The sequence below is a fragment of the Nycticebus coucang genome, chromosome 13 (genome assembly GCF_027406575.1).
Source record: "Nycticebus coucang isolate mNycCou1 chromosome 13, mNycCou1.pri, whole genome shotgun sequence".
Lineage (NCBI taxonomy): Eukaryota > Metazoa > Chordata > Mammalia > Primates > Lorisidae > Nycticebus > Nycticebus coucang.
In genome coordinates, this window is record NC_069792.1 from 60526353 (window position 1) to 60552213 (window position 25861).

General features: G+C 40.5%; 1 protein-coding gene across 5 annotated transcripts in view; it reads left to right on the forward strand.

Moving 5' to 3' along the window:
- Positions 1–24463, forward strand: part of ERICH5 (glutamate rich 5) — a 52893-nt gene extending 28430 nt beyond the window's left edge. For all 5 annotated transcript variants that reach the window (XM_053559064.1, XM_053559066.1, XM_053559063.1 and 2 more), the window contains 2 exons: positions 14400–15329; positions 16857–24463. In XM_053559064.1, the coding sequence (XP_053415039.1) occupies positions 14400–15329; positions 16857–16957 (1031 nt within the window). In that variant the 3' untranslated portion in view covers positions 16958–24463. The remainder of the gene's footprint in view (positions 1–14399; positions 15330–16856) is intronic.
- Positions 24464–25861: the final 1398 nt, after the last annotated feature.

The window sequence follows — 25861 nt, forward strand, 5'->3', positions numbered from 1 at the left end:
TCTCTACAAAAAAAAAAAAAAAAGAATATTTCTCAATTGGAGTTTGGTATTTTTCTCATGACGTGACTGGGGTTATGAGGTTTGGGGAGGACGGGTACTGCCTGCTAAATTCCTATAATACTTCTGGAAACTCTGAAGCTTGAAGAAGGGTGAGTATAGATCTTTTCTTTTATTTTCTAAGCTCATTGAAATCTTCCACTTTAAATATTTCCATGATTTATGGTCAAACCTACTTCTTCCTGTTTTAAAGCTTTTTCTTATGATTTGCTTTATGAAGAAGTTCATTTAGTTAATTCGGCTTTCAAATCCTATGCCAGAAGGCCCAATGCTGGCTTCCAAGGTGCATAGGATTATGAGAGGAAGACTTTTGCTTTTTTACAAATGGCTTTTCATTTTGGAAAAGAAAATCCTTTATTTCGATATGATCTGTCCTGTTTCCTAACCATGGAGCCAAAATCATCTGAACTGCATGTGGGTCCCTAATCTGCCACAGTTGTAGCAGCCATCAGTCAGCTGAAAGACCCAGGTCATTCTCCTGAGTCTGCCCACTGCTCTTTCTAGTACCAATGACTCTCAGGGTGCACTGACCACCCAGACTTCAGGCCCAAGTCTGATATGAACATGACTGCTCTGTTGCAAAATTTTAAGTCTTCCATCCCAGCCACAAAGCTGCTAACCAGGGGCTGTTCTCCTGGCTTGGTCACTGAGCCTGACCAAGTCAAGCCCAAGCTCAGTGACCAAGCCAGGAGAATGGCCACCTCACACTGGGTGTCCACCTCTCTTAGAGTACAAGGTAGAGAAAGTGTTAACTTTAATTTCAGGGCTCGGTGTCCATAGCACAGTGGTTATGGTGCTGGCCATATACACCAAGGCTGGCGGGTTCGAACCCAGCCTGGGACAGCTAAATAACAATGACAACTGCAACAAAAAATAGCCGGGTGTTGTGGTGGGTGCCTGTAGTCCCAGCTACTTGGGAGGCAGAGGCAAGAGAATCGCTGAAGCCCAAGAGTTGGAGGTTGCTGTGATTGTGACGCCACGGCACTCTACCAAGGGTAGAGTGAGACATAGTGAGACTCTATCTCAAAAAAAAAGTTAATTTCAGATAAGAAATTAGAAGGGCTCTTTTTTCCTGACTTAGCCAATGTAGAGACTTAGCAAACCTAGCCAATTCTGTGAAATGAAGAAAGCTTGAGAAAAAAATCTGTCTCCCTAGTGTGGCACTCACTTAGACCGCTCAATCCTTGGTTCATTGCTACATCAGTGTACGAATGTCATCTCCTGTGCTGACCATGGCACATCTCCATGGCATGGTAGGTGAGGATGGAGACCACACCAGATGCTTGAAGATAGGCAGCAACACTGAGGAGAACAAAGGACACCTGTGGCCACCAACCCTGTGTGTCCCTCCTCACCTTTAGTCTCTCCTAACTAGCTTCTATATGCGTTTTTCAGGTGACCCATTGATGACTTAATTACCTGGGGATCTTGTTAAAATATAGATTCTGGTTCAGTGAGTCTTTTGGTGGGACCTGAGATTCAGTAATAAAGAATAAACAATTCCCAGGTCATTCCCATGGTGCAAGTTCTAGGATCACACTTTGCCTTTAAAGGCACCTAATTCTTCAAAGTGGACTCAGGCTTCCTTGGGCTTAAATCTGAGCTCTGCCACTTACTAGCAGTGTGCCCCTCCCAGATAAAGGCGTTGTAAGAAGGAGCTCTAGGCCCAGTGCCTCAATAAATGTTAAATACTATTTTTCTTCCTGGAGAAGCATGGTGGGCCAGGCCTGTGAGAGTATATACACACAGACATTCTCTCTTTTTTTTTTTTTTTGAGACAGAATCTCACTATGTCACCCTCGGTGGAGTGCTATGGAGTCACTGCTCACAGCAACCTCAAACTCTTGGGCTTAAGTGATTCTTTTACCTCAGCCTCCCAAGTAGCTGGGACTACAGGCACCCGCTACAATGCCTGGCTATTTTTTTGTTGTAGTTGTTGTTTAGCAGGCCTGGGCCTGGTTCAAACCCGCCAGCTCTGGTGTATGTGGCTGGCACCCTAACCACTGAGTACGGGCGCTGATCCCACACAGACGTTCTGTTCATTGCTGTCTCCTTTTCTTGTCCAGTGAATGGGCTTTGATTTTACAGAATAGATTTCTACCTAAATGTTGCATTCCCTTGTTCTAGTAATGACCATCCACCAATGAAACTGTCTTTTTCAGTAGTGAATTCTGTTGATAATTTCTTTCTTTTTTTTTAGAGACAGAGTCTCACTTTATCACCTTATCACCCTCGGTAGAGTGCTATGACATCACAGCTCACAGCAACCTCCAACTCCTGGGTTTAGGCGATTCTGTTGCCTCAGCCTGCTGAGTAGCTGGGACTACAGGCGCCTGCCACAACGCCCGGCTATTTTTTTGTTGTAGTTTGGCCGGGGCTGGGTTTGAACCCACCACCCTCGGTATATGGGGCCGGCACCCTACTCACTGAGCCACAGGCACCGCCCTTCTTTTGATAATTTCATAAGTGACGATTGTGCTTTTGTGTTTTTGAAACAACAGTTTATCTTATAGGAGTCTAAAAGAAATGAAAGATAATTAAATTGGAAAAGTATATCTGGAGGAGTGACTACCCAGTATTTACCCAGTAAGTTGACCACCCAACAGATGGTAACAAATGGGTTGATATAAAGTGGTCAACATAAGGAACTTTCACTGAGTACCTGTGGCGTATGTCCAGTTTATGAAAATTAGGTCAGCTTAAGGAGGTGGTCAATGTAAGGAAGTTCTACTGTATTTTTTGTGGCTTCACGACAGCCTCTGTACTTCTTTTTTTTTTTTTTTTTGTAGAGACAGTTTCACTTTATTGCCCTCGGTAGAGTGCCGTGGCATCACACAGCTCACAGCAACCTCCAACTCCTGGGCTTAGGCGATTCTCCTGCCTCAGCCTCCCAAGTAGCTGGGACTACAGGCACCCGCCACAACGCCCGGCTATTTTTTTGTTGCAGTTTGGCCGGGGCTGGGTTTGAACCCGCCACCCTCAGCATATGGGGCCGGCGCCCTGCTCACTTTAATGCCAGAATCTCCCCTAGGCAGACACCCACATCTCCATGTGAGCTCATCAAGTGTTTTAAGTACCTTCCCAATTACATGTTCTTGTTTCTCTAGTTTCTCTATAGTTTAATTTCGGCATAAGGTTTGCCTTCAGACTTCATCACATTTGCTTTGTGATATTCAAAATGAATTTTACATTTGTAAATTCAGGTGCTTCTATTAAAAAGAACAGTGATGAGGCCGAGTGTGGTGCCTCATGTCTGTAGTTCTAGCACTCTGCGAGGCCGAGGCGGGTGGATTGCTTGAGCTCATGGGTTTGAGACCAGCCTGTGCAAGAATAAGACACCCATCTCTAAAAATAGCTGGGTGTTGTGGCAGGTGCCTGTAGTCAGCTACTCAGGAGGCTGAGGCAGGAGAATCGCTTGAGCCCAAGAGATTGAGGTTACTGTGAGCTATGATGCCACAGCACTCTATCGAAGATGACAAAGTGAGACTCTGTCTCAAAAATAAATAAATAACTAAAAAGAAAAAGAAAAGTGATACATCTGATTCTTATTTACCTGTAGGGGTCCTCAAAGTACGGCCCGCCAGCCACATGAGGCGGTATGATTGTATTTGTTCCTGTTTTGTTTTTTTACTTCAAAATAAGATATGTGCAGTGTGCATAGGAATTTGTTCATAGTTTTGTTTGTTTTTTTTTTAACTATAGTCCGGCCCTCCAATGGTCTGAGGGATAGTGAACTGGCCCCCTGTTTAAAAAGTTTGAGGACCCCTGCTAGGATTTTTCTGGTTGGTGATTTCATACTTCAATACATAGAACATTGCTTAAGTTCACTTCTCTTTGGAATGAGCGCCTTGTGAGCTGGTGGATTGCACACTAGGGATTAGCATTTGTGCTGTGGTACACAGAACAGTGTGCACACTTTGATGTAGAAAAAGGGCAAAAACATCTACAATAACATTACTAGCAGTGCCACAAGTATCAGATGGATGGATGAATGATAGAATGGAATTGAGGTGAAAGCAAAATAAGAAAATGAGAAGGAATATGAAGCGATTCCTTTGGAGCTCACTCATGCTACATCTCTGGTTCGCTAAGCTCAAAAGCTCCAAGAACCTATAAACAGTGGCAGCAAGGGAAAATATCAGCATCCCCCTTCCTCATGAATTCTCTAGAAAACCCAGCAGACAAGGGCAATGAGGTCCTTGGGATGTCTGATACGGCATTGCCATAGGAAATACTGGCTTCAAGTTTTTCTCTTGGTTGGGTAGCAGCTTTTCATTTCTGATTAGGGTAATGAACTGCATTGCAAAGCTTCCCTCATAATGTGAATTTCAGGTATGTTAGCTCTAGTTCTAATCCCTTCTGTAATGTTGCCTAGTATTTAGTTTCTTTGTGTGCTTATCACAACGGCGCTTACAACGGGAGTTCTGTTAGTTCAGCTGTCACAACAAATTTGTGCATGGATCAATTTACAACAGAATCAAGAGATAATGAGCACCAAAGGATTAGGCCAGAGCAGTGTATGATTTGATGAAATGTAGGGTTCAGAAAACAGACACATCTTTAAAAAACTTTGGATGTGGAAACAATGCATCAGTTCTTATTACATAGTAGTATAGATTAGGCAGAGAATGTCTCCTGTTTGAGGATAAAAATATCTCTCACTGCTTTTCAAGTTGAGAGTGGTAGAGGAAAGGATGTAGTACCTTCTGCCTTGAGAGGGTATGTTGGGGATTCACAAAATCAGGTGGGCAGAGCCTGTTGGTAAGAGGTAGTACACAGCCAGTAAATGGTATTTAACAGTGGGAGTAGCTGTTATTCAACTTTCCCTGAATGCAGTCAACTCTAGGATAGCAAAGACCAGCTCTTCCTTGTTACCTGCTATGACTCTTGTTTCCTACCCAGAGTCCACCTGTATTTTGCACTTGATGAATACATGATGAATAAAAGAAATCAAAGCCAGCAAACAGCACATGCCATCTTTATTCAGGCAGGTCTCTGTCCCCTTTCATCATTAAACTTGGTCTAAACTTCAAAAAACAAACAAACCAAAAAAAAAACAAAGCCAGCAAACAGAATGAAACATTCATTGATATAAAAATGACCAGTAACCTTTATTAACACCAGTCAGGCCTGGTTAAGTCATTGCATATGTTATCAGTATAATTCCATTATCTATCAAGAATCGTGTTTAAAAATTACCATGATAATAATACTACTTTATAGGTCAACATTGATAACTTCATAATCTTTAGGGGACTGTGTATCCAAGCCCTTTAATATTGCATTTTAGCTTTTCTGTTGCTAAGTTAGCTGTAATTTTTTGATAGGTCACTCAAGGTCCTCATGGGATCTTTGTAAAATTAGAAAAAGAAGGTACACCTTGCAGGTGCACTCAGGCAGGGGTTCAGCTCCCCCTCAGCCCTTCAGCAGCCTAAATAGCTTTGTGTTGCATTCCTGTTTACTGGCTACCTTCTCCTGTCAGACATGATGCTGGAAAAATTACATACTTTATCACCTCAGTCAATTCTCCTAACAAGCTTGAAAAACAAACAATATCCCCATTTTATAGAGAGGGAAACTGAGGTCCAGGGAGGTTAGGAATTTGTCTACATTGCACAGTTAAGTAAATGGCAGAGTCAGGATTCACACCAGCATCAGGAGAGTCCTGCCTCAGCTGACAGGAAGGGGGGGAAATCAAACAAAAAACGTGTGAGACTGGGTGCAGTCGTTCTTGTCTGAAATCTTTGCCCCCTGACAGGCTGAGCTTGAACTCAGGATTTTAAGACCAGCCTGAGCAAGAGCAAGGCCCTGTCTCAATTAAAAATAGAAAAACTAGCCAGGCTTTGTGGCAGGTGCCTGTAGTCCCAGATACTCGGGAGGCTGAGGCAAGAGGATCTCTTGAGCCCAAGGGTGTGAGGTTGCTGTGAGCTATGATGATGCCACAGCACTCTACCCAGGTCGACAGAGTGAGACTCTGTCTCAAAAACAAACAAACAAACAAAAAAATGTGCTTTTCTTAGCAGGTCAAGGGTAGAAACAATATGAGATAAGAAATCTGGAGCCAGAAAGAAAGTTATAGTGGTAATTGTAGACTTTATTTTTAGGTTGTCTGAGAGACAGTTTAAAACAATCACTAGTTTTTGCAGCCTTTTCACTTATTTCTTCTAATCTTTCTGTTTCTGAATAGGCTCACAGAAAGGAACCGGTATTCGAATAAATGGAATCACCTTACTTTTCTGTTTGTCCATTATAATTTCCATCCCTGCTTGGGCCATTAAAGGTGGTGTAATGATAGTGGTGCTTAGTGGGTGCTAGATGCTGTGCCAGTCCATTCTAAGTATTATCTCATGTTTTCCTCGCAGCAACTCCCCATTCAGGTACTAACACTATTCCCACTTTACAGGTGATAAGACGGAGGCAGAGACGAATCAGGGCAGGAGCTGGGTTTAACTCTACTATGTTATAGGTGCCCTTTTCAAGGTCATACGATCTCTATCCTCCCTTTCAGAGCAGATTGCTCTTTTCTATTGCATAGGAGAAAGAACTTTGAGCTTTTCCTTGGAAACTATTAACTCCAAAATACAGTCATTTCAAAATTTATATTTTTAATTAATCAATATAAATTACAAAATGTTATGTGGCAATTAATATAATCGCAAAACATGTGGCACTACACTTCTAGCATTTCATCTACTTTTTTGGTGATCATTTTAAAGGTATTTTATCTCTTTTGGGCTATCCCAGTAAAACATTAAAGACAGTGACATCCGTCTGTAATGTTTCCCAGTTTGGCTGACTATTTTGGGGTTGTGTTTTATAAAATTATATATTGAGGATACTTGCCTACTTCCAGTGTAGCAGTAAGACTGGGAAAAACACATGAGAATGAAAATGGTCTCTGTGATCATGAGCACATTAGCCATAGCAAAAATTACCAGATCACTTTCTTAGACACTTATGATATCATTTGTGAATAAATACATTTTCACACAGCTTTTTTTGGGGGAAAAATTCAACTCATGGCATATTTTTAAAAATACAAAATTATGGCCAGGTGCAGTGGGTCATGCCTATAATCCTAGCACTCTGGGAGGCTGAGGCAGGTGGATTGATTGAGCTCATGAGTTTAAGATCAACCTGAGAGCGAGACCCCGTCTCTACTAAACAAATAGAAAAACTGAGGCAAGAGGATCGCTTGAGCCCAAGAGTTTGAAGTTGCTGTGACCTATGACACCACAGCCCTCTACCGAGGGCGACAGCTTGAGACTCTGTTCCCTCCCCCCGCCAAAGCCAAAAAAAAAAAAATAAATAAACAAACCAAACCAAAAAATTATATGGCTATGTTTTATGTTTTAGGTGTGTCAGAACATTTTTCCCCCCACAGCTACTTCTGCTCTAGAAGAATGATGCGTTTAGAATGCTCCCATGGCTGGCATAGGTGGATGAAAATGGTTTACTCATTTAACTGACGGTACTAATCACTGTAATAACTATTATGCCAGGAAATATAATTTGTCAGACATCCACGATTAGTACATTAACACATTTCCTGGTTAACTCCCTAAAGCTGTTATCACCAGAACATCCTTTGTGTGGCATCTAAATAGGTTAATCTGTTACCATGAATTACTTTGTAGGCCTGAGACATTACCTTTATTAAATTGCCTTACTTGCTATTAATTTGAAGCCTTTATTCATGATCATTTGCGGGTAGGGGTGGGTGAAGGACAGCCCTCTTCCCAATTCCGTCATTTGGACCCCTGAAACCTGAGCCCTTTGTCTCTTGATATTGTTCCTGAGCTCTGCTTCTCCGCCTCGGGCTGTGATCCAGGAGGGTCACACCCATTCTCTGCAACTGGGTGGAGAAGGTAGGTGTTGAACACACACATATACCCACCCCCCTGCTTTCTCATTTCCCTCTCCGCACAGGAGCCTCTTTGCAAAAACTCCCCCTTTCTCCCTTCTTATTAATAAATCTCTTTAATAAGATAGATAGCTCAGCTGCAGCCTGTCACAAATATTTCCAGCCAATATTCGCATGCCCAACTGCCTGCTGGACCTTGCCACGAGAATGTACACTCTACAGCCATCTCCAACATGCCATGCCCCACCCAAACAATTCATGTCTCTCTCTAACCCAAATCCATTCATACCATTTTTCCATCTGTAGCATCCAACATATGAAATAATGTTACCCTAGACCAGTGGTTCTCAACCTTCCTAATGCCGCAGCCCTTTAATACAGTTCCTGTAGGTCGTGACCCACAGGTTGAGAACTGCAGCCCTAGGCCCTCCCTCCTCCTCCCTCACCCCCTGAATCAATCTTTTTTTTTTTTTTTTTGACACAGAATCTCACTATGTTGCCCTTGGTAGAGTGCCGCGGTGTCACAGCTCACAGCAACCTCAAACTCTTGGGCTTAAGTGATTCTCTTGCCTCAGCCTCTCAAGTAGCTGGGATTACAGGTGCCCTCCACAACACCCCACTATTTTTTGTTGCAGTGTTCATTGTTGTTTAGCTGGCCTGGACCAGTTCTGAACCTGCCAGCCTCGGTGGATGTGGCTGGCACATAACCACTGTGCTATGGGCGCTGCGCCCTGAATCAGTCTTTATGTCCAGCCACTTTCATTTCTTAGAAGTCACTGGTCACATTGACTTCTATGCTGCCCACCTCAAATTCATTGTACAGAGGAAGGTTTTAAAAATCCAAATATGATTGAGTCACTACCTTGCTCACAATTCTTTTTTTCATTATATTTTTATATTTAAAAATTTTATATTTTAAAAATTAGTTGTCAAGAGGTATAATTGATATACAACAAACTGCACATTTTTATCAATAGTAAGTTTTGGTTTATGTGTGCACCTAAGAAAGCATCAGCACGAAAAAGATAGTGAACATATTTGTTGCCCCATACAGTTTGCTTTGCAGATGCCCCTTTTAAATCCCCCTTCTGTCTTCCTCTGATTTCAGTCCGCAGGCAACCACTGTTCTATTTTCTGTCACTTAGATAAGTCATCATCTTCTAGGGTTTATACAAATGAAATCCTATGGTATTTGATCTTTTATCTTCCTTCACTCAGCATAATGTTTGAAGTGTGTCCATATTGTTGGATTTATCGATTGCTCATTTCTTTTTTATTGCTGAGTGGTCTTCCATGGAATGGATCTACCATGTTTGCTTATCATTCACCTATTGATAGAAACTTGGGTTGTTTCCAGTTTTAGCTATTGCACATAAAGCTGCTATGAACATTTGTATACAAGTGTTTGTATGGACATACGTGCTCTGACAATTAAGTTTGCAAACTCACCCTAGAAAAAGTGTTACATACCTCATTGCTGAAAATTAGTATGGTCACCTTCAAAGTACTCCCCTTGGGTAGCTATGCTCTATGCCAGCACCTAGTCCACCCTTCAGAGCAATTTTGGAACTCTTTTTCTGTATGTTTTTGTGTGCCTTGGCAAAAATATTAGAGCTTGAATTAGAGCAACAAACAAACATTTTTCTAGAATGGCTATGAAACCTGTTGTATTACCCTTGATGTCCTGAATGTGATCAAAATGTCTTCCTTTCAATAATATCTTGATCTTTGGGTAAAGAAAAAAGTCTCTGGGAGCCAGATCAGGTGAATAAGGAGGGTGTTCCAATACATTTATTTGTTTACTGGCTAAAAACTCCCTCACAGACAGTGCTGTGTGAGCTGGTGCATTGTCCTGATGCAAGAGCCATGAGTTCTTGGCCAAAATTTTCAGTTAAGATTTTCCTAGCTCTTACTCTATTGATGTTTACTTGGTCTGCTATGCTTCTTACAGTCAGTCCACAATTTTGATGCATAATTTGTCAAACTTTTACGATGTTTTCACCAGTTCTGCTTGTCACTGGCTGCCCTGACCTTTCTTCATCAGTGACACTTTCTTGCCACTCAGAAAAATGTTTAATCTATTTATACACTGCTATTTTCTTCATTGCATTATCCCCACAAATATGGACTGATTTCACTTCCACTCTTGCCAAGTTTAAAAAGAAATTTATGAATGTTTGTTTGTTGCTCTAATTGAAGCTCTGATATTCTTGCCAAGGCACACAAAAACTTGCAATAACACTAATGAATGTGACTCAGCACGACACTGCTCTGTGTAGGCATAGACACAACCACGAGACACTGATATACCAAAGTTATGAAACATTACCTAGTTGTTTGTTCATTGTAAATGCATGGTGGCAAGTTCATGAACTTGTCAAATCTGCATCCTTGCTTTTCTTTTCTTTCTTTCTTTCTTTTTTTTTTTTTTTGAGACAGAGTCTCACTACATCACCCTCAGTAGAGTGCTGTGGTGTCACAACTCACAGCAATCTCAAACTCTTGAGCTTATGCAATTCTCTTGCTTCAGCCTCCCAAGTAGCTGGGACTACAGGCACCTGCCACAATGCCTGGCTATTTTTTTGTTGTTGTTGCAGTTGTTTAGCGGGCCCACACCAGGTTTGAACCCGCCATCCTCAGTGTATATGGCCGTAACCAGTGTGCTACAAGCGCTGAGCCATCTTTGCTTTTCTTTTGGGAAAATACCTAGGAGTCAAACGGTTGAGTTATATGGTGCACGTGTTTCTTTGTTTTTTTTATTTGAGACAGAGTCTCACTATGTCGCCCTGAGTAGAGAGCTATGGTGTCACAGCTCACAGCAACCTCCAACTGTTGGGCTTAAGCAATTCTCTTCTCTCAGCCTCCCAAGTAGCTGGGACTACAGGTGCCCACCACAATGCCTAGCTATTTTTTTGGTTGTAGTTGTTATTGTTTGGCAGACCTGGGCTGGTTTCGAACCCGCCAGCTATGGGGTGTGTAAGCTACAGGCGCCAAGCCAAGTGCCTGTGTATTTTTTATTTAACTTTTTAAGAAAGCTCTGGTTGGGTATAGTGACTCACATCTACCCTATCCTAATCCTACCCCTTTGAGAGGCCAAGGCAGGAGGATCACATGAGGTTAGGTGTTCAAGACCAGCCTGGGCAATAGTGAGACCCTGTCTCTACCCTGTACTCTAGTTGGGGTGACAGTGAGAGAGACTCTGTCTCCAAGGGAAAAAAAGGAAGGAAGAAAGGAAGGAAGGAAGGAGAGAAAGAAGGAAAGAAAGAGAGGAAGGAAGAAAAGAAAGAAAGGAAAATTAGAAAGGAAAGAGAGAGAAAGAAAGAAAATCCTGCTCACAATTCTTGTTCTTTATTCCTAATGCCTTTCTCTCTTCAGGATAACTTCTGAACTCTTTAGCACCACCTACAGGGCTCTTCACGCTCTGGCTCCTGCACCAGCCTCCAGCCACGCTTTCCTTCCAAGTCCTTCAGGTTCCCCTATGTATTCTCCTTATGGAACTGGCAGAAACGATCCCATAACCCTCAACCCATGTGCAGTCTCTTGCAGCTGTCACAGAACTTATCGTATGGTCATTGTTTTTGTTAGTTTACTGCTTCTGACGGCTTTATGAGATTCTAGGATACCAGAGAGCAGAGCCCGTGGTTTTCATTTTTTAAATGTAAACCGTTTTTATATACATGCTATGTATTCTTTTGGAGATTTTTTTTCATTATAAATAATCATCAAAGCATTTTTGGATGTATTAGTGACAGTGAGATGGAACACATGGATGACATGTGTTCAGATGGAAGACATGGATCTTATTTTGTGCCTTCCTGAAATGCTCTAAAATGACGGTAAAGAGATTAAAAAACAAACCTGTTGAAACCCACAAGGATGGGAAAAACATCAGAAAAGACAATAATAGAACAACATGGGGGTTCAGAAAGCAGACAGAGGTGTGATAACTGCTGAGCATACCAAGGAAAGCTCGATGGGACGTTAGCAGGAGAGAAAACTGAGAACCACCCCAGATGCCACAGGACCTTTTTTTTTTTTTTCTTTTTCCTTTTATAGTTGTGGTTCTAAGGCCACAGGATCCTTAAAAAGCTCAGGGGTTGGGGCGGCGCCTGTGGCTCAGTGAGTAGGGCGCCGGCCCCATATACCGAGGGTGGCGTGTTCAAACCCAGCCCCGGCCAAACTGCAACCAAAAAATAGCCGGGCGTTGTGGCGGGTGCCTGTAGTCCCAGCTACTCGGGAGGCTGAGGCAAGAGAATCGCTTGAGCCCAGGAGTTGGAGGTTGCTGTGAGCTGTGTGAGGCCAAGGCACTCTACGGAGGGCCATAAAGTGAGACTCTGTCTCTACAAAAAAAAAAAAAAAGCTCAGGGGTTGGTGGCACCAGGTATTTCAACAAGTGTCTCATCTTCTTCATGAAAATGAAATTGATGGGGGAGCGCCTGTGGCTCAAAGGAGTAGGGTGCTGGCCCCATATGCCGGAGGTGGCAGGTTCAAACCCAGCCCCGGCCAAAAACTGCAAAAAAAAAAAAAAAAAATGAAATTGATGGCTGTTACGAATAAATATATTAAAAAGAAAGAAAAAAAAAGAGAATCAGCAGTAGTGAATTGAATGAATGATACCACAAACTAAGGAAAGGAAAAACTGACAATTACTGACTTGGAGAAAAATAAAAATTGTTTACACAAAGTCATGGCTTAGTATATGGCTCAGTTCTTCATAGCAGGCATAGTCATTATATGTGCATCTAAGTGATATGATCCAAATTACATTACTATTTTAAATACTTAATATATGATTGCTGAATTGAAAGGAAATGTGAGTGTGTAATGAGAGGGAGTAGTAGGTGAAGGAGGTGGGAGGAAAAGGAGCTAAGTCTTTATCTTCCATAGTTTTAGTCGACTGAAAGAGCCCTAACAGAAAAATCCTAAAGTACAATTCATTTAGCAGAATAGAGAAAGCATTCCTCCAAAACAGCTAAAAGAATCAAATTATTTATCCCTAGAGAAGGGGAAATGGGAGAAGATACCTGAGTGTTACTTGTCTTCAACTTACATTAGATAAGCAGGTAACTCTTTAAACTACATGTGTATATAACTGGGGTGAATGGTAACTCAGGAAATAAAAAGAAAAAGAATCTTTAGGGAAAAAAGATACAAGAGGAAAAATATCACCTAGAGACCATTTTAACATTTGACTTGTTTTCATCTAGTCTTTCCCCCCTCTATTTGTAATTTGTTTTTCCTCTCACCCTCTCTCCCTTTCTTTGAACATTATATCATACTGTATATGAAATTGCTAGCTAACTTATCAAGCATTTAATTGCACAGCAGACTTTGGGCTAATAAACACATTTTGTAACAGTGGTTTGCAACCTTTCTAATGCTGCGGCCTTTTAATACAGTTCCTGTGGGTCACAACCCAGGGATTGAGAACTCCTGCTTTATAAGCATTGTTCCATTTGATCAACCCCACCTTGAGCAATTTTTTAAAACTTATTACACCATAATTACTTTCATATTTTAGCATTTGACTTTCATAATCATCTTTTTTTTTATGGTACAACCATATTCCATCCAGTGGAATATTTAGCTGTTCCCTAACTTGACTCTTAAATTGTTTTCCAATTTTTGCTATTATAAAGAATACTGGGAAAAACGTATCTTCCCCCAAAGCATTTTCCTAAGCTTTATGCTTTTAGGACAGATTTCCAGAAGTAGGATTACTAGGTCAAAGAGTACATATGTGTTGCCAAGATGCTCCTCTTAAACTATACAGAGCACATTCAAATCCACTGTTTATTGTGACAGGATGCCTCATGCAAGTCTGAGATAGGGGAAGCAGAGACAGATTTGCTGCCATTGTAAAGACAAGATCACTGGGAGCTAAGGTCCAAAGGTCACACAGCTAGAGCAAGAACAAGAAGTTGCATGCATGCTTCCTCTCTCTTGATTTCTGTTCTCCTCGTGCTCCTAAAATGACATGAAACTCAGGGTAAACTCTTCCTAACACTTCCCTTCCCAGATTTCTTCACTTAGTAGGGTTTCTCTGCCACAGGGCTTTTCCCTTTCCTGGGAGTCATTCTGCATGAGAAGGAAAGAAAGATCTCTCTAGCAGCCCAAATAACACAAATCATGAAACATTCTATTGAGGAAGAAAGAGTAAGACAGGGAAAAGAACACAGAAACAAAGCGGAATAACCTAAATTAGAGTATAGGACAGGAACCATGAGAAGGTGCACAAAAAGCAGATAGGAGAAAACTGTGGTTCTGGAGGACCCTAGAAGTTAAGATGAGCTGAAGACAGGAAAGGGATGTGACTTGCAGAGCCCTGGGGTCATGATAATGGCTTTTTGTCCTCCGATGTACCTGGGACTATGTGGAATTGTTATAGCTCCCTCTTGATATCAGCCACTTTAAGATAAAACTAGACAATAATCTGATTTATCTTTTCTTTTTCTTTTTCAAATGCATAATCAAAAAGTAACTTCAAATGAACATTTTTCAACCACAGAGAAAAGTGAGTCCTGCTTTGCCCAACCAAAGCCACGTACCCTGGGAAGAGAATCTACTTTGTATGACAACGCACAAAAGGAAAGCCTTCCCCCATTAGAAAAGCTCAAGGTTTCAGCAGTGTCTACAGCTAATGGCGTTAAATCCCTCTGTGAACAGCCCCTGGAAAAGGATGTGGCCCCTGGAAAGAACGCCGCAGACCACTCCGAATCTATGGAGGAGACACAGCCTACAGAGGGACCAGGTGGCAAAGATGATACCCCAGGAACAGAAGAAGAGAAGAAAGATGTGCAAGCAGTGACAGGGGCTCGGCCTTTGAAAGGAAATGCCGAGGTTGAACCTTTAGGAACAAAAGTTGAAGGTCAGCCTTTGAGGACCGCAGGAGAGAGGGACTCCCCTGGCACAGTGGAAGGTGATGAGAATCCACAACCTGCTGGAGAGATGAAGCTTCTAGGAATGACTGAAAACATCGCGCCTCTGGAAACAGCTATAGAGCTACAAGCTCAAGAAGCAATGGGAAAGGATGAGCAGGTCCAACTTCTAGAAACAATTCCTAAAGAGGATGAATCTCCAGAAGTCTTGGAAGGAAGCCAACTTGTGGAAATAGCTGAAGAGCAGCAACTTCAGGCAACACCAGGAAAACAGGAGCAGTCCCAGCTTCTAGAAACAATTCCCAAAGAGGATGAATCTCCAGAAGTCTTGGAAGAAAGCCGGCTTGTGGAAACACCTGTAATGAATAATCCCCTCCATAAAACTCCTGAAAGTCCAGGAAAGGTGGAGCAGATTCAATTTGAAGGAAAAGTTGGAAGCTTGGAGCAGTCAGCAGGAATTGCAGAGCCAGGGGCCAGGGTGGAAATGGCCAGGAAAGTTCATAGTAATGAAGAAGACCAACACATCGAAGGTAAAAGTTATGCTGTCAAACATTCAGGATGTTCACGTGTGCTCCATGGAGACCAGCACTGGGGGAGGGATGACTGATAGTCGCTGATGGCTCTTTAGCTGCTGAAGTTCATCTGACCTAAACAAAAAGTCCTCCATCCCTGAGAAACAGGCATTCCATCAATGCTTGGTTCAGCTTGCCAGTAAAACTTTTCTAAGGTGCAAATTCTTAAATAGAATTCTATGGTTAAACAGTATTAAATATCGAAAGCAACATGCTAAAATTTCTGAATTTTTCCAGACTCACTCTTCATCCTTCCACATGAATGGATGAGGATTCAGTAAAGGTGGATAGATAGTTAGTGGAGGACTTGACCTTCCAATGAAAAAATGTGTTAAGTAATGGGTTCTAGGATGAGAATGTTATTTTCATGTCTGCCAGTCTCATCTTTAGAAAATGACTGTGTGTTCTGGTTCTTCTGTTGTCTTTTGATCTTTATGAGAAGACTACGGAAAATTTAGGTCTTAGTACATGGTGTTTTTAAATTTTAGATGTCTTTTACCAGCATGGCACAAATTATATTTATACTGTTCTTTGCTGGTGATATAATAAAAAATAAATATTTTCTTCTGGGGCATGATTTATATTTTTTGTAAAATTTAGCTTCATAGTGCAGTACAATTAAATGAAGTGGTAATTATAATCACCCTTCTGTTTTTTAATTTTTTCACTTATGAACTCAGCATTCTTTGCATGCCTGCCCTTACCCAAGGTGCTAGAAAAGCAGACTAAAAGACAGTCCCTGTCCTCTGGGCACAGAGTCTAGTGTGGGAAGGCAGAATGTAACCACACCCCCACTATCTGTTAAGGCATATGCTTTAATAAAGGTGTGCCAAAAATGCTTTGGGGACGACATGGGAGAGGCAAGTGAAAACAGATATGTCTTAGACCAGAGTAGACAGACTCAAAAGCCTTTGGACCTTAGATGCTGCAAGTAAGTGAAGTGAGAGAAGCCCTGGGGACCTTGGTGCACTGGAGAGCACAGCCCTGTCAAAAGAGGCAGCTCTGTGAGGCTGCAGCTCCAGGAATGGGGCCAGCGTTGCCAAAACCAACCTCTCAGGGAAGCAGACGTGTACATGCAATGTCCAGACTCGTAAATGTCGGCAGTCTTTAAATGTTTACCAGTTGTTTTCTTTGAACACCATAATGGCCAAACCAGAAAGGTTTGGAGGCATCTCTGGACCACCTTTTGATTTAGATACTAATGAAACTTTCTATTGTAATATGTTCACCTGCCATTTCTTCGGTAATTTTGCATCCTGAATTTATAGAGAAAATTTATTTTATGAGAATGTAGGATTTGAGCTGCTAAGTGACTTGACGTTAGCCATTCAGAGGCTCTGAGAGAGTCAAGGTGATGGTTTTTCTGGAAACCCACTGTTCAGATCAAAAGATCAAGAACTTCTCCTACTGGACACAAACTGGGGAGTAATTTATTGTTAATGATAAATGAGTGTCTCTTAATACCTCCTTTGGTTACTTTTCCAGGTGAGACAGGGGAAAAGATGGAGATTGAGGAAGTAAGTGAAGGGGCTGAAACAAAAGAAGAAGAAACAGGAGAAGCCGTGGACCTTTCAGCAGCCACGTAGATGGGTGTGGTGAGAGAAAGGGGATGGACCCAATGTGATACAATAGAGAAGGCAAAAATGGTGGTGAAGCTTGTGGTTGTGGATCTTATCTTTCTTCATCTACGTGTTTTACACAAGGAGTTGGTTTTAGATTGTTGGAACCATGAGAATGTTATTGTCATGTTCTTGATTACATTGTTCTGTAAAACTGCTAAGCCGTGAACAATTTCCTTAGCTACTTAGAATAGTTAGACTTATACAATTACAATAGCCTGGTGGCACCTGTGGCTCAAAGGAGTAGGGTGCCAGCCCCACATACTGGAGGTCGCAGGTTCAAACCTGGCCGCAGCCAAATACTGCAAAAAAAAAAAAAATTACAATAGCTAAAGCCAATACAAATTAGGGTATATGATAGTTTAAGAGTGTGAAGGTGACTTTCTTCATTGTGGCAGTGGGTTCATTCAATATTGAAAATGAGGCACTGAAAAAAAGTACAAACCTGGCTCGGTGCCCGTAGCATAGTAGTTACAGCGCCAGCCATATACACCAAAGGTGGCAGGTTTAAACCTGGCCCAGGCCAGTTAAACAACAATGACAACTGCAGCAAAAAAATAGCCGGGTGTTGGGTGCCTGTAGTCCAGCTACTTGGGAAGCGGAGGCAAGACAATCACTTAAGCCCAGGAGTTGGAAGGTTGCTGTGAGCTGTGATGCCACGGTACTCTCCCAGGGCAACATAGTGAGACTCTGTCTCAACAACAACAACAAAAAAAAAAAAAAAGAAAGAAAGTATAAACCTTTAAGTACAGAGGCTGGGGAAAGGAGTTAGCAAATTTCAGAAAATTCATGATAATAAAGTCACATAGTTACAATTACAATGAAAGAAGAATGAACTAAAACAAAACGGGGTGAACTCTACATAGCATTTCTGTCCTATCACAAAATTTAGATCTGATAAGAACTGTAATGTGTCACTTAATTATCTGTTCATCTTTAAGGCTGTCTACTACCACAGATTCTATTTATCACAGTACACGTTAAATATGTTAACAAAAAGAATTCAAACTCTGGTGCTGTTGCACGATTAGGCATTTTTCACAATGGAAGGCTATGCATTTTCCATGTCATGTTGAATTAGCTGTTGATTTTTACACTTATGTGAGGGTTTTCAACTGGTGTTATCCTTTTGAATAACATTAAAGGTATTTCAAATCAACTGACTTTTAAATGTATTTCAGAGGCAATAAACAACAAGAATTAAAACCTAGCTTTGCTGCCTATGTGAAGTCTTATCCCTGGGTCATATTTGTTCTTTTAAATGACTGATTTAATGTTAGGCATTAGAGATAGAAAGGAACTAAGATGCTAAGATTGGAAAAGCATTTATACTATTTCAGTGTCAAAATGAAGCACCAAAGAAAGTCAGTTTTTAGAAATTCCCCCAAAGTTGGCAAGGGATTTGGTAAATGGTTGAATAGTAATAATAATAACAACTAACTTGCTCACCATTGAGTGCCTTTTGTTTGTGAATATCAAAATAGAATTATGGAAAAATTTGGTTTCTTTGTCTTATTTGTAAATATGTATTTCTAAGATAATTGCTCAGATGAATTAACTAAGCTCTTTTACTTTAGTTTCTACATTAGAGTGACTACTAAGATGACCTATAATTAATGATAAAAATACAGGACTCAAGGAAAAATGTATCATATTTATTCTGATTTTCATATAGTTTATATGCTTCTGACTTAAAAAGAAGAGTTCTTGAGTAGGCGACATTATCCTTTCTGCAGAAATGCTGGATTGTGATTGTATGGAGAGCAAGCACTGTGTTTCATGCATCTTTGAATTCAGGCATTCCTCCTTTAACAGAACATGGTAGATACTTGATAAATATTTGTTGAATCAATAAGTTGAATAACAAATGCCAAGGGTTCATGTTCACATTTAACTCACTCAACAAATAATACATTTAAAATATGAATTCGGCTCACGCCTGTAATCCTAATACTCTGGGAGGCCAAGGCAGGTGGATCCCTTGAGCTCAGGAGTTCAAGACCAGTCTGAGTAAGAGTGAGACCCCTTTTCTACTAAAAATAGAAAAACTACCCAGGCGTTGTGGTGGTACCTGTAGTCCTAGCTATTTGGGAGCCTGAGGCAAGAGGATTGCTTGAGCCCAAGAGTTTGAGGTTGCTATGAGCTAAGATGATGGCACAGCACTCTATCCAGGGCTACCGAGTCAGACTCTGTCTCAGTTCTTTTTTGAGATAGAGTCTTACTATGTCACCCTTGGTATAGTGCTGTGATGTCACAACTCACAGCAACCTCAAATTCTCAGGCTCAAGTGATTCTCTTGCCTTAGCCTCCCAAGTAGCTGGGACTACAGGCACCTACCACAATGCCTGGCTATTTTTTGTTGCAGTTGTCATTATTGGTTAGCTGGCCTGGGCTGGGTTTTGAATCCGCCAATTTCAGTGTATATAGCTGGTGATGTAACCACTGTGCTATGGGCACCCAGCCACAAAAAAAAATTTTTTTTTAAATATGAATTCGTGTAATACCACACCAATCCTACCTGGGACATTGAGGGAAAAATCCATTTTCTTTTTTTTTTCTTTTCTTTTTTTTTTTTTTTTGTGGTTTTTGGCCGGGGCTGGGTTTGAACCCGCCACCTCCAGCATATGGGACCAGCACCCTACTCCTTGAGCCACAGGCGCCACCCAAAAAATCCATTTTCAAGGCACGACTGTTCAAGCTCATTGAAAAGCTGTATGTTTGGTATAGCTCTAAAAACAGCAATATTTATAGAAAAAATTCTATAAATCGGGAACTGACATAACTTGTCTTGGAAGCTACATTTTCTTATCCATAGGTTTTTATTCCTTCTCAGAAGACATTTGTATACAGATGTCTAGTAAGAAGAAAATGTTAGGGCTTAGTGTAAAATGTGAATGTTCACCTTAATAAGTAGAATTGTCTTTTGTATCAAGCACTGAAATAGAAGGATTAATTTAATTTATAGGCATAAAGGTCCATTCTCTATTGGGTGGATATGTTAAAGAAATCTATTCAGAATGTATTCTTGAAAGAACTCTTTCTCAAAAAGCATTATATAGTTCCAATTAACTTTTCCAGATTCTTTATTTTTTATTTTATTTTTTTAGAGATAGGGTCCAGCTCTGTCATCCATGGTGGAGTACAATGATACAATCATAGCTCACTGCAGCCTTGAACTCCTGGACTCAAGGGATCCTCCTGCTTTAGCCTCCCAAGAAGCTGGGAGTACAGGCCCGTGTCACCACACCCAGCTAATTTTTCCGTTTTTGTAGAGACCTGGTCACATTATTGATCTGGCTGGTCTCAAACTCCAGGTCTCAAACGATCCTGCTGCCTCAGCCTTTCAAAGTGTTAGGATTATAGGCATGAGCCACCACACCTAGCCAGAAACTTTGTTTTTTATTCTTTTCATATTTAGTGCTTAAATTAAAAACCTATTAAGAACATTAAAATATTCCATAATATTAGAATATTCCAACATTTAAATATTCCTTCTAAATGGGTTAATTAAAAAATAAAAGTAATAAATAATTGCAGTAAAAGTCAAATACAGAATGGTATAAAGTAGGCAGTGAAGTTTTCCCTCTCTCATTTAGTCCTTCAGTGAAAAAATAATAAAGTTTCTAGTATATACTTTTGGAAAAAAAAGTATATGAATATGTCAGGCTGAATATATATGCTAAAATATAAGTGTATATTTACATATCTACATTTTAGTTTTTTTTTTTTGGCCGGGGCGGGGTTTGAACCCACCACCTCCGGCATATGGGACCGGCGCCCTACTCCTTGAACCACAGGCGCCGCCCTTACATATCTACATTTTAGAACACAAATGACAAATTATTTACATAGCCCCTGTACTATGAAAAGTTCATGTAAAACCACTAATTTATCTCATTTCCTGTGTTAGAATGTTTCTCTTTTGCCTAACACTGATAATGATTTTAAATTTTAAAATATTAGGAGGGTACCAAAATGATTTTTGTTACATGGATACATCATGTAACGCTGAAGTCAGATCCTGTCACCAGAATGGTATTCATTGTACTCAATAGGTAAGTTTTTATTCCTCACCTTCCTTCACCCCAAAACCTGATAGTCTTAAAAGAGCAATATGTATTCTGATCCTAAGTCCCCAGACCTGACACAATCAGTTTTGCCCCAAATTCAAAATGGGCAAGGTGGACAATAGCCTTGAGCTGTCATAATGAATGCGTAGAAGAACTGCCACCAGGGCTGGAATTTTTATCTCTCGATTCTATGTAGCCACTCTGTAGCCCTTTGATGTTCTATTAATTAAGGTAATTTTATTAATTTCAATACCTAAGTGGGAGGGAAATGGGGAACCAATTTCTCAACTAGCATCCCCAGAAGAGAGGGAATACTTGGCATTGGCCAGCAGGGGGTGCCAATTGCAAATCTAGGTTATCCCAAGACTCTACTCCCAGAATGCTTGGCCAGAAGTGCCAACCCCAGGGGGATACCACAGGATAGAAATGTGTGGTCAACCTGTTACCTTACTTTTTTTTCTTTCTTTCTTTTCTTTTCTTTTTTTTCTTTCTTTCTTTGAGACAGTCTCACTTTGTTGCCCTCCGTAGAGTGCCATGGCATCATAGCTCACAGCAACCTCAAACTCTTGAGTTCAAGTGGTTCTCTTGCCTCAGCCTCCCAGGGACTAGTGGCACTTGCCACAATTCCTGGTTATTTTTAGAGATGGGGTCTCGTTTTTGCTCAGGCTGGTCTCGAACCTGTGACCTCTGGCAACCCACCTACCTCGGCCTCCCAGAGTGCTAGGATTACAGGTGTGATCCACCACCTGGCCTCTGCTTTTTCATTAAGGCTTTGGAGGAAGAGCTGTTATATTTCAAGCAGTCAAAATACCTACAAGACTCTTAACAAATGCTTTTCTTCTTGGCTTGAATTAAAAATTTCTTTTAAGGGAAATGTTTTTTCCACATTTAATTAATCAAAGAATATTGGATGGTCACAGTCAAATAACCCTAGTAAGATTTACATTTTGTGCTTTTTTTGCAAATGTAATAGCTTGTTATAGATTATAAGTATCCTGTTTTCATAAAGATAGCTTGGTAATCCAGTTCTGAATTCTGAACAAGCCCAGCAGTGTGGACATTATAAAGCCATTCATTTGCCCAGACATATTTGCCAGGTAAAAGGATAATGATCTTTTTCTTCTCTCTCCTCACACCTGATAGCAAGGCATGGCTGTGTTCGAAAAGTTTAGTGTTTGCTTACAAGATATCATTCAGTCTAAAACTGTTGTCAGCTTCTCACTTTCCCAGGGTTTGTAAAGTTATGAGTGTTTGGTTATTATCTTAAGAGTATAATTGCCAAAGCAGAATCAGTGTAATCTCACAGAGCAGCTGACAGATGTGGCATTTCTCTTTTCGGTTCTTGTTATTATAATTAAAGGTTGGGAACTCCTAGGAATTACTAATCCACATACAGTCAAATTGGAGGCTTTTGCTTTACTTTAATAATACCACTCAGCAAATTTATTGGAAAATATTTGACATGTTAAAAACTAACAACCATGTCATTATCCTGTGCCTGATGAAAGAAGCCTCAGACATCAGAGCCAGCCTTTAATAACTTGCAAAGGGGAAGAAAGGCCAATCCATATGATATTAATCTAAGTTACCCATTCAGTTTAATAATGTGTTACTGACACCAATAAACATTCCAGTCTTATTTACCACTGGGGATGGAGAGCTACAGACCTCACCAATTTCCAGAAAGAGTTCTGAAAAACCAGTTAAGGATGTTTTGTTTGGGGATCTGCCTCAATTTTTTTTTTTTTCTTGTAGACTATATATTTTTCTTTTCTTTTCTTTTCTTTTTTTTTTGAGACAGTCTCACTTTGTTGCCCTTGGTATAGTGCTGTGGCATCAAAGCTCACAGTGACTTCAAACTCTTGGGCTCAAGCAATCCTCTTGCCTTGGCCTCCTCAGTAGCTGGGACTATAGGTTTCCACCATAGCACCTGGCTATTTTTAGAGATGGGTTTTGCTCTTGCTCAGTCTGGTCTCAAACTCCTGAGCTCAGGCAATCCACCTGCCTTGACCTCCCAGAGTGCTAGGATTACAGGCGTGAGCCACCATGCCTACAATATAGATTTTTCTCAGATTTCTCTCTTAATAAAAGTAACTGTAGGGTGGCGCCTGTGGCTCAAGGAGTAGGGCGCTGGTCCCATATGCCAGAGGTGGTGAGTTCAAACCTAGCCCCAACCAAAAACCAAAAAAAAAAAAACACATGAAAAGTAACTGTAGCAAAATGTCATTCATACTATCACATTTATGAAAAAACACACATGTTGTATTGAATTGATTTATATAATCCTGATTTCAAACACTTTAAAAAAATTACTCAGTGACAAGAGGCATTCCTTGGCAGCTGTACTTTTGGAGAGTGGCTTTGGGTGGGGGACAGGGTTGGGCCCCAGTGCCTCATAAGGAAGTCATGAGGCCCAAAGGTGGCTTTTTCAACTGCCACCACACCCCTAGTGGCTCAATGAGAGAACAAACTAATAGTTGATTTCAACTGCTAGTTATTCAGTGAATCAGTAAGGATTAGCTTCAAGTTTTCTGGGTATCATTTTATAAAAAAACTTTTTTTTTTGGTAAAAATAACACTTTCTGCCTAGGTATTTACATGTGACAGAGAATGATTAGGCAATAATTGCAAGGAAGGATTCCTTTGTTATCACACAACTGCTTTTTTTCTTGGCATAAAATAAGTACATGTTCATTGTAGAAACTTCAGAAAATATAAACTTTAAAAGATGAAATCTAAATATGATCCTTAGTTCCATCAGTCAGAAATGATCACTGCTAGCATGTTGATGTATATGAGGGATTATTTTTTAGTCACAAAACTTGATGCAATAACAACTTAGCCAAAGCACAACTATCCATAGAACTAAGTCTATTGAGTGAATGAGCACAGTATTTCTGAATTTTCCTTACTGGAATCGATTGGACGTAATAAGCTATAGAGAATGTTCCAGTAATACTTGCTATATTAGTAAATAATTGATTAGTGCTGTTGACAAAGCAACTGTACCTAAGTATATTAGCACTTAGCGGATCATGACTTACTATTTCTGGTAGATAATTCACTAAAATCGAATGTTTTGTTTGGAATTATTTTGAATACTTTACAATTGCTGAACAAATGATAGACGTGAGAATGATTATAAGCTCTTTTCAGGGCAGGAAAGCTAGCTCATCCTTCTCCATTTTTCCCACAGGATATAGTGCAAATTGGTTATTCTGTAAATATTTGGAAAAAAGTGCTATTTATTCTTATGTTATCATGCCAACATCCTTATAACTAAATACAATCGGCTATTGGGGAAATTATGGCCAAAATTTTTATAAAATGATTTTGTATCACTGACTCAACATTTATAACTTTGGTTGAATACATATGCTATTAGAAACAATAAAGTGTTAGAAAACCTATCTTGGTGTATTTCTTTTTTATCTGACTTATTTTACAAAAATATAAAATTTCTTTTAATTGTGTCCTTCTGAAAAACAGCAGATGTTAAATTACATACTCTGTCAAAGGTAAGGAATAAGACAACAGCAAGAAAATATGGTGACTTTTTAGCTATTTCACATTTCAAAGAAATTGCTGTTATCTTTAAATGTGTTTTAAAAGGCCAACTTATAATGTTTTTTTTTTTTCACATTTAACAGAATCTAGTGATTCTTCAATGTGGAGATAAGAATGTTAAGTCAGACCCAGCCATCAATGCATCTGTTAACTTGGGTTCCTGCTCTTTGATTCTAGGGAGGGAGGAAGGGACGGATGGATTTATTTACTTATTTATTGAGATAGGGTCTCATTCTGTCACCTGAGCTAGAGTAGTAGTACCTGCATGGATTTATTAATTTATATTGAAATGGGGATGGGTTCATTGATTGATTGAGACAGGGTCTTACTTTGTCACACCAGGCAAGAGGGTAGTAGCATCATTATAGCTCACTACAATGTCATACTCTTGGGCTCCAGGGATTCTCCTGACTCAGGTTCCCAAGTAGCTGGGACTACAGGTGTGTACAGGCCTGGCTAATTTTTCTGTTTTTTGCAGACTTGGGGTCTGACTCTTGGCCTCAAAAAATTATCTGCCTCAAAAAAAAAAAAAATTATCTGCCTCAACCTCCCATAGTGCTAAGATTATAGGCATGAGCCACCCCGCCCAGCCTAGCGTTTGATTTGAAGTCATGATCTATATATACAATACCTCTTAGGCCCAGGCTGACCAGAGTATTTAATTTTCTGGCTTTTCTTAAGGAATGGGCCCTTAACCTAAGGTGGAGCAATCTTAAGGCTTCTCTGAGATTGGAGATTTAATTTCACACCCTGACACACTTTCTCAGCCAGAGATATCAGGAAATTATGTCTTCCTGCTGGGGTTAGTACATTGGTAGCCTGCTATGTCTGCGCCTCTAATTTCTCCCCCCAAAGACAGATGGAGCTGTAAGGATGTAGGACCACGTGTGCCTACAGTCTGTACCTTGGGGTTCTATGTGAACTTTTATTCCACTTAATACTAGTTTGAGCTGGGGTTTTGTCAGAAGTAAAAGTCTCTTAATATTAAAAATAGCGCTATCTTATAAATAAACTGAAGGCCAGGTACCATGGCTAGTGCCTATAATCTTAATGCTTTGGGAGGCTGAGGAAGTAGGATTGCTGCAGGCCAGAACCTGAGACTAACCTGAGCAACAGAGATCTCTCTACAAAAAATTAGAAAATTCGGTTTGGTGCCTGTAGCACAGTGGTTACAGTGTCAGCCACATACACGGTGGGTGGTGGGTTCACACTTGGCTGGGGCCAGCTAAACAAC